Source organism: Lolium perenne, chromosome 4 (genome assembly GCF_019359855.2).
Source record: "Lolium perenne isolate Kyuss_39 chromosome 4, Kyuss_2.0, whole genome shotgun sequence".
In the NCBI taxonomy this organism is placed as follows: domain Eukaryota; kingdom Viridiplantae; phylum Streptophyta; class Magnoliopsida; order Poales; family Poaceae; genus Lolium; species Lolium perenne.
In genome coordinates this window covers 163867800-163877218 of record NC_067247.2, presented here as the reverse complement: position 1 = coordinate 163877218, position 9419 = coordinate 163867800, and the positions used below count along the sequence as shown (strand labels likewise).

The 9419-nt window shown below is 49.9% G+C and overlaps 1 protein-coding gene and 1 long non-coding RNA gene across 2 annotated transcripts; one reads left to right on the top strand and one right to left on the bottom strand.

Moving 5' to 3' along the window:
- The first annotated feature begins 1762 nt into the window (after positions 1-1762).
- LOC127347350 (uncharacterized) lies at positions 1763-3649 on the top strand. Its single transcript, XM_051373543.2, has one exon. It carries the CDS (start codon positions 1894-1896, stop codon positions 3541-3543), a length of 1650 nt encoding a protein of 549 aa, XP_051229503.2. The 5' UTR covers positions 1763-1893; the 3' UTR covers positions 3544-3649.
- Positions 3650-4184: 535 nt separating this feature from the next.
- LOC127294407 (uncharacterized) lies at positions 4185-9108 on the bottom strand. Its single transcript, XR_007846603.1, has 2 exons — positions 4956-9108; positions 4185-4868 (listed from the first exon to the last, which is right to left on the bottom strand). It is a non-coding gene; the product is annotated as an uncharacterized lncRNA (long non-coding RNA).
- Between the last annotated feature and the right edge of the window lie 311 nt (positions 9109-9419).

Sequence of the window (9419 nt, the reverse complement as noted above, 5' to 3'; positions counted from 1 at the left end):
TGCAATTCTCCAGGGCACCATATGTAACATAGTGAAACACTCCATACATCGTACGCTAAGATTGTTTTGAATTAGATTGAATGCCATCAATTCACCACTGTTCGCTGAATACTCCTCAGGTCCACATGAATCACAACCACGCCACCTACCTTGCGTTTTTTGGATCTAAATTTCTCGATGCTTCAACGGATTAGGAGATGGTTGCTCCCGATTAAATCGTGTACCCAATATGTGGATCAGATCGTTAGGATTCACACCATTTTCTTTCTTCTGCTAGCCATTTACCAAGCATACATATGTAACCACGCTTCAATCACCTAAACACGCTAATACACGCCTCAATCACCCAAAACACTTTGATTAAAACTCTATAACACACGCCTACAGAACGGAGGCCTTAGCTGGTTTTGTGGTTTGGTCAAAATATTAGGTGAAGCTCTTGGTTAGGTGTTAACAGGGTTTGGCCCATACTGGTGTTCGAGATTGGGTTTCTCATTGATGCTCCAGCTCACTTCTTAATCTTCTTCCAACCCCTTTCTTTGGCGGTCGAGTATATATATGAGTTGACTTTTCCATCTTGTGACGAAATGAAAAGAGGTAAGAAGGTCGGAAGTAGCTAGTAGAACATGGGTGAAGGCTCACCCGTTTATTCAAAACTTAAAAAATGTCATTTAATTCAGACACCCTAGCCGAGGAGGAGGCCAACGCAGACATCTCAGCTAAGGAGGCCATGCCAAACATCCCACGCAAGGAGGCCATCCCAAACATCCCAACAGCGAGGGACGTCATGGAAAAGGCAATCTCCGGACCGGAATACGAGAAGCTCGTCGTGTTCGGCTGAAAGAGTATTTGCAATTTATATTTTGGTCAGTTGAGGCGTAATGTTCGTTTTTTGTTTGCTTCATTATACTATTTGTTTGCATGTACTTAGTCGTGTCATATTATCTTGATACTTAGTCGTGTCAATTCTCAAGGAAAACAATCCTATGTGATCTACATAAAAATAACAAAGTACGCAAATGACACTATAATTATTATATTTATACTGTTCAAAAAGGAAATACAAATTTTGATTTTTTCTTTTTCGTGTAGATCACATGTGGTCGTATTTTCACTTGAGAATTAGCACAAGCAAGTATAAAGGTAATATGTAAATGCAAATTTTATTTCAAATTTTTCCGAAACTTTCAAATGGCATTTTTTGCATTTTTAAAACGGGTGAGCCTACACCCATTTCCACCGAATCCGTGTGGATAAGAAGACCGGTTAGAAAAAAAAAACATCACAAATAACGCAAATCTCTCCATGCATGCTAACTGCTAGGGCCCTACTAACCGCACATCACCCACGTTTTATTAGCCCATTTCCAGGCTCCATACAAGAATAAACAAATCTAACGGTGTGCGACTAGTCCTGAAAACCCGAGAGCCAATCAGCCAAAACCCTCGCCCAAAACGATCACCCATGGCGGCGGCGGCGGCGGCGGCAGCAGCAGCAGCAGGGGCGGCGTGCCGCAGGGCCGTCTCCTACACCCTCCTCGGACCGCCTGCTGAGAGCCTCCGCGCTGCAGCTGCGGCGGCCACCGCGGCTGCGCCCGCTACTGGCGATCAGTTCGTTGACCTGCTCGACGCCAACTTCAACAAGCCGCCCCCGACGCCACCGGCGAAGACGCGCACCGAGAACAACTCACCGACGTTCTCCACCTCAGGGGACCCCTGCCTGGACTTCTTCTTCCACGTCGTCCCCGGCACCCCGCCGGAGTCCGTGTCCTCCCTTCTCGCCGACGCCTGGGCCAAAGAGCCGACCACCGCACTCCGCCTCGCCTGCAACCTTCGCGGCGTCGGAGGCACGGGCAAGTCCGACAGGGAGGGCTTCTACGCCGCCGCGCTCTGGATGCACACCTGCCACCCGGCCACACTCGCCCTCAACGTGCGCTCCGTCGCCGAGTTCGGATACCTCAAAGACCTCCCCGAGCTCCTCCACCGCATCATTCACGGCGGCGTCTCCACCAGGACCCCCGGAAAGCAGGCCGCCCAGAAAGGTGGGATCGTCGCTGGCTTACACCGCTCACCATCATCAGGTACGCCGCATCGCTGGAAGCCGAGCCTCCCCGCGAGCACTAGCGACGCGCGCGTCGCTGCGAGTAATAGGCGCGACCAGGAGATCTCCGCCCAGGCCGCCGTCGAGCGTCACAAGAAGCGCGCGGACGCCGCGGCCAGAGCCGTCGAGAGGTACGCCCGGGACCCCAACTACCGCCTTCTGCACGACATGACGGCGGATCTGTTCGCCGACCTCCTCGCCGAGGACATGAAGAAGCTATCGGAGGGCAATCTCGATCTCTCGCTCGCCTCAAAGTGGTGCCCGTCGGTCGACACCTGCTACGACTACTCCACACTGCTCTGCGAGGCCATCGCTCGCCGCCTCTTCCCCAAGGGCTCGGCGCCCCAGCTCCCAGAGGACTTGCCGGATGCGCACTACGCCTACCGCGCGCGCGAGCTCCTCCGCAAGGAGGCGTACGTGCCGCTGCGCCACGCCCTCAAGCTCCCCGAGATCTTCATCTCGGCTCGCGAATGGGGGAAAGTGGTGTACACGCGCGTGGCCTCCATCGCCATGAAGAACTACAAGGACCTCTTCGTCGAGCACGACCACACCCGCTTCAGTCAATACCTCGCCGACGTCAAGTCCGGCAAGGTGAAGATTGCGGCGGGCGGCCTGCTGCCGCACGAGATCCTGGCCACCGCTTACATAGACAATGAAGTGTCCGAGCTGCAGTGGCAGCGTACTGTGGATGATCTGCTGGCCTTCGGAGAGCTCAACAACTGTCTTGCCGTGTGCGACGTTTCGTGCAGCATGTACGGCGAGCCCATGGACGTCTGCGTCGCGCTCGGCCTCCTGCTCTCGGAGCTCTGTGACGAACCGTGGCGCCACCGCGTCATTACCTTCAGCAACCGGCCACAGCTGCACCACGTAGAGGGGGAGACCCTTTTGGAGAAGTGCCAGTTTATCCGTCAGATGGACTGGAACATGAACACCGACTTCCAGGCGGTGTTCGACCAGCTCCTACAGGTAGCGGTCGCCGGCAACCTGCCTCCGGAGCGTATGGTGAAGAAGCTCTTCGTTTTCAGCGACATGGAGTTCGACCAGGCGTCCTCCAGGCCGTGGGAGACGGACTACGAGGCGATCACGAGGAAGTACTCCGAGGCCGGGTATGGAGAGGCTGTGCCGCAGATTGTCTTTTGGAACCTGCGCTACTCGCACTCGGTGCCGGTGACGGCGGAGGAGAAGGGGGTGGCGCTGGTCAGCGGCTTCTCCAAGAACATGCTCAAGATATTCCTCGGCAGCGAGGAGGAGGCCATCCCAGACGAGGAGGAGGCCATCTCAGACACCCCAGGCGAGGAGGAGGCCAAGGCAGACATCTCAGGCAAGGTGGCCATGCCAAACATCCCACGCAAGGAGGCCATCCCAAACATCCCAACGCCGAGGGACGTCATGGATAAGGCAATCTCTGGGCCGGAATACGAGAAGCTCGTCGTGTTCGACTGAAAGAGTACTTGCAATTTAAAATTTGGGTATGTTAGGGCGTAATGTTCGTTTTCATTTTCTTCGTTATATTTCCTGCCTCATAAAGAACTTGCAACTATCGAACGGATCCTACCGTCATGGAAGAATGTTTTGCGATCTCTTGTCCAAACTCCAAGTGTCATTCAATACGAGAAAATAGCAAGCCATTCCAGGCTTCTGTGGTCAATCTCAGTGCGCATATTTTGCGTAAAAGTATTCGACCGCGTATATGACAACCATTTTACCTTGAAGCCTGAACCGGCAATTGGAGAGCATGTTTGTGCCAGTTTCCAAATGTAGCGAGTAAATGGAACCAGCAAGGGACTATTAATCGGCAATAGAACCACATACACCTGCTAGTGCTTGTCTCTGTTGAGAATGATGGTGGTAGACTTTCCTGTCAATTCATCCAAACTAATGATAATTATGTGTCGTCAACTCGTCATGCATACAGGAAAAAAATACTACAGTAGTGTTTTGCACAGTTTGTGATGAAGGATGACATCACAAAACTATGTGCAGCACCGCCTTCCGATTATTCAGTTTGAGCAAAGATTTACCTTCTGAATGTTCAACATGAGTGCCACTGCAATCACAGTTTGTGCATGGCAAAATACATGTCATTTGGGGAGATACCATCTGATCACACAGAACATTATATTACATGCGTAGAACATACCAATTTCGCCAACATCAATAATTGTACTCCTTCCGTCCGGAAATAAGTGACTCAGATTTGTCTATATTTTCGGATGGAGGAAGTAATTTGTTTGACCAAAGCTGTCTGGATGATTTCAGAGTGATACAAAGGTAAGAGTTCACTTACAGCCTCTGTATCTAAGATGCACGCAGCCACCGCCTTGCTGATTACGAACACATCAGGCGCAGTACATTCTTGCTGCAGATGACAGGCAGAGATCATGGAAGACTTGTGACCACGAGCGGCATCCGGCATGCCGAACCCAGGCTCGATGGTGAGCCTGAACAGCGGCGCGTGCCGGTGACAGTGAGAAGGTGTACTTGCTCACAGACAGCAGGCGCACCAGCACCACCTTGAGCTCCACCAACGCCAGGTGCTGCCCTGGACACATCCTTGGCCCGTTCCCAAACGGCATATACATGTGCGCCGGCTTCCAGGTGCCAGCGGCACCGTTCACGAACCGGTCTGGCCGGAACTGGCTATCTGGATGATTGTTCCCTGCGGGAAGTTGAGGCCGCCAAACTTGACGTCCTTCAAGGCTTCACGCATCATCAATGACGACGGAGAGTACAGTTACAGTCTGATAGTCTCCTGGATCACCGGTGATCTGAAGAAAAAAAAGGAATGTAATGGTTATGCCAATTGGGCGCCAGTTGCTAAACACTAGTGAGGGCACAGAGGGATGATTTCTCACCATCTTCAGTCGCCGGAGGACGTCAAAATACGATTGATGTGCTTCCACGGCACGCCTCTAGAGCCTCGGAATATATCACAGAAACATATACCGGATACTACTAAACACTGGTTAGAGTGGACACACATAGGGAATATATATATCAAAAATGACCAATCACTATCACACATTTTGCTAAGTGTTAGCTCTTCCAGGCAGGAAACATATTCTGGATACTTCTTAACTTATAGTTGCATATTAAATATCTGTGAGCGAATATATCTGGGAATCTTCTAAAAGACTTTATACTGTACCAAATTTCCATAGTATATAATTAGCTGGGAAATTTAGGGTCGTTGTATACAAAATGGAAGAACAAATGAAGAATCATTAAACAGATTAATAAAAAAATGACCACTCACTATGCCACAGTTTGCCAAGTGTTAGATGAACAACATCTTCAGATTAACACCAGTACTGTACTCAATGTTCAATGGATCATTGAGTTAATTCATCTATTTGAGAATGTCGATGCCACCGCCTTGGTGCCTAACATGGAGGACAAATGAGTAAAATACACGGTTAGTCATTAAACTTGAATCGCTCGCTCTCTTTAGTCACTGTACTCCAAAATACGCAATTTACGGTCACCGAATACGCGCGAGGGTTCATCTACGGTCACTCGTCGTGGTAGAGCCTCGTACCATATGCAGGGACTAGTTTCTAATAGAAAGAAAGGGGCTGGAATGTAAAGTCGAGGAAGCAAATAAGATCTAAAAAATGTCTTGTGTGGCTGAGCACTACCGTTCGTCGGATTGAGCTTCGGTGACTTTGCCAGGGTGATTTTGTCGTGATTTTGGGTGACTGACATGTGGACCGTTCATTATGTGGATCCCATTTGACCCCACTTGTAAGTGACTCAAAGTCACTGACTTTGGGGGGTGGCAAAGTCACCGAAGCACTGTCCGCCATGTGCCCTGCTGCTGCGCTCGGAACCGCCTCGTTTGCATGCGCGGTCACACACAGCCTCCCCTCCCTCCGTCTGGCCCTGACCCACCACCGCCGCGGTGCAACAGCTTCTGCTCGACGCCCTCCTCCTCCACCCTCTCACGATCTGAGAAGGTGTGGTCATGGATTTGGGCAGCGTCGGATGCCGCGGCGAGCTCCAACATTATTGATGCGTCGGCACCATCCTCCAACACTTCATCCCTGATCGAGGAAGCGGACGTGAGCCGCTACGTCGGCAGCGACCGTGCTGCGCTCAGATGCCTCGGATGCGCAATGTCGTCGTCGTATTCATCGACGGTGGGGAGTCCTCCTAGAGAGCCCGGCGGGAGAGCGATTGGGATTTTTTGCCTGGGTCTTTGCCGTAGGGAAACGTCCACTCAAAGCTCCGGCGCAGCAGCAGGGAGCTGCAGCCGACGGAGGTCTCCGGTGCTTCATCCATGCTGGGTGGCGTCCGGCCCATCGCAAGGCAGGGGTGGGGCGCCGCCGGCTAGGAAGATGCAGGGGTGGGGAGGGCTGCACCGTAGGGGAGAGGGTTCCTCCTCTTTCGTCGGGCGAGCAGATGAGCTCGAGATCCTCTGTTATCGTCGAGGCCGAGAACGGGCTTCGCACCGGACTCCATTCTCGCCGGCATCGGCATCGTTGTACACGGCAGAGGCAACGCGCCCGCACCGCACATGGATGGGGTGGAGAAGAGGGGGCGGGCGCCGCAACTAGGGAGGGATAGAGGAGGTGCCAGGCGGCGCGCCGGCGTGCATCCGTGGAGAGAGAGGAGGAAGAAGGTGGGTGGGTGCCCCTGACCAGGGCCCCGCTGGTTAGTATGACCAACGCATTCTACTTTACCAAGATGTATTTTTCTTCTGAATTTAAGGAGTACATTTTTGTTGGGGAGAAACTATATTTGGGGTTTTTTTGCAAAGTGAAACATAGTGGAGACCTGACATGTGAGATCCACAGTACGCCATGTCAGCAAATACAGTGCTATACCGCTGCCAGTGACCATCGATTGGAACCCTCGCGCGTATTCGATGACCGTAATTTGCGTATTTCAGAGTACAGTGACTAAAACGAGTAAGCGATTCAAGTTCAATGACTAACCATCTATTTTACTCAGGACAAATTGTCTGTGATTCTCGACATCTGGGCAGTATTACCGTGAAGTCGGCATAGTCAGTGCTCGCTGGAGTTGTGGAATCGCTGCTATGGCGCTCCATTTGGTCCGGCTGGGCACCACTCAAGTGCAAAAATTTAGGATGTAGTACAAAACAACCACACTTAACCAAGACACTAGTATTATAGGAACATATTTAGGAGCATTGTGGTTATATCATCAGGGTTCCAATGTTTAAGAGCAAATTCCAACATCTTTGGACAAGGAGACATCCTTGAGCCATCTAATCCATCAGGGTATGGTTTGATGGTCATTGTGCAAATTTTCTTTAGATCTGCTCGGCCCAAGAAAACTAGATTAATAAAAATGTTGATATTCACACGTTTCCCATACTAAATAAGCCTTTTGTCGAGCAATGACATATTTGGAGCTGCTTCTCCAAGCTACTTTTCAGTGTAAAGGTCTATGGTATCAGAAAACTCCCTAAAACTTGGATCATTAGATGATTACAATCACCCACGAATCTGATTGGCACACTAGCATACAAATACATGAGAAAACACATGGATGGAACTTCTGAATCAATACATACCGTATGTTCCTCTCCAGAGAAGCGAGGGAAGAGGGTGTATATGTAGTTACTGCCTTACTGGTGTCCTGCTTCTGCGCAAGCGCAAGGTCTTGTCGGATCCTCTACATCTCCTGGGTGTTGCCATAGAGCAAATTAGTTCTGGGACCCCTTACACCCGGATTCCTCCATCTCCTTCTTATCCTCTATAGCCTAAGCCATAGGATGTCACAGATGTATAAAAGAGCTAACCGAAGAAGGACGGAAAGAACCAGAACTAGCAGATGAAGTTTCTACATGAGACGGTGAGGGAGAGGGACTTGTCAAATATACAGGAGAAGTGGGTACTAGTTTATGTCCAACTACTACACCTGTGTACTCTAGTAGCTATCTGTTTGTCTTTTTCATTCAGTGATTGTTTATCGGGTTAGTTTTAGTATGTCTTTCAGTGCATGGTGGTCTATATTAATTGATCATCTCCCATTTTAATTACACAACTTTTAAAAAGGAGGGAAAAATAAATAATGCTAAAAGACCTGAAGATAGACTCTGGCTAATTTCCTAAAGTGAGGCAGACTGGAGGCAGGTGGAGTCATCAGGTGGAAGAGTTGTTGAGGACGCACATGCTAGCAGAACTTCAGAAGGTAAAGTAGCATATACCAAAATTTAACAATAAGCATCAGTACATGCGTTGATGAACTTGCAAAGCGGTGGCAAAAAGATAGGCGACTAGACTCAATAACAAAAGAACATCCATATGGATCCATCTTCTCTGCTAAATTGATAGTGGCTAAAGCAGTAGGACAGAAACGCGCTGGAGATTATGATTAGCCAGATTCGCACTCTCCACGGCACCATTAGGGACTCTCCGACTTGAGCTTATCGATGTCTCTCTCTGTTGTGACGCTGTTGTTGTGGCTTTATTAATTTAAAGCCGAGCTCTGCTTGAGCCTTTTGTCTAAATATCATCTGAATCCCGCCGATCTGTTATCTGTGTTCAGGTAACTCTCGATGTCAGATTGACATGGAGATCTAGGGAAGCATCTGAGTCCCCACAGTGGTGATCAAAACTGATAGTCGTTTCGACTTCACCGCCAAACCGCACAACTGTCAGAGAATCAAAATCTTCCTTACGACCCTGTTATTACGCAGGGGGAAAAGGAACATCAATGTGGTTATGCAACATATTATTATAATACCTTAAACCAGATGGCTATGATAATCAATTCATGGAGATTGGATCTAATCGGATAAGCATCTAGCTAGTCACACAAATCAAACTAAATGTAACCATATCCCAAATTATCCTCCAGCCCCTCCCTTCCTAGGCTTTCCTCGTCGATTCAACAGCTTTTTTAGATAATATACGGATCAATAGTTCTGAAAAGGAAAAACAAAATGTAAAGCTACACTAGTTAAACAGCAGATACACCAGTTTATGCTGAAAATCTAGTGCAGGGCGGGGCGGGAGAGGCGCGCGGGGGGGAGGGGGGGGGTGGTGGAGCTCCCTTATCTGCTAACAATGGCGACGGAAACGGAATCAGTCAGATCCTGGGGTGGCCGTTGGCCGGAGGAAGAACAGAAGAGGACGGCGGAAAAGTAGTGAGAGCATCTGTAGCAGACCCCATTGGTGGGACCCATGCCCCTAATAACCGATGTTTTTCGGTTCGGAGGGGAAAAAAGGATGGTTTAGACGTCGCATCAAACCCTCATAAAAAAAGTCCGAGCTATCCCGTTTCGCGCCGCGGAAACCTCAAGTTTCCGGGTTAGGGAGGCTATGCGAGCGTGAACCCCATCTTCT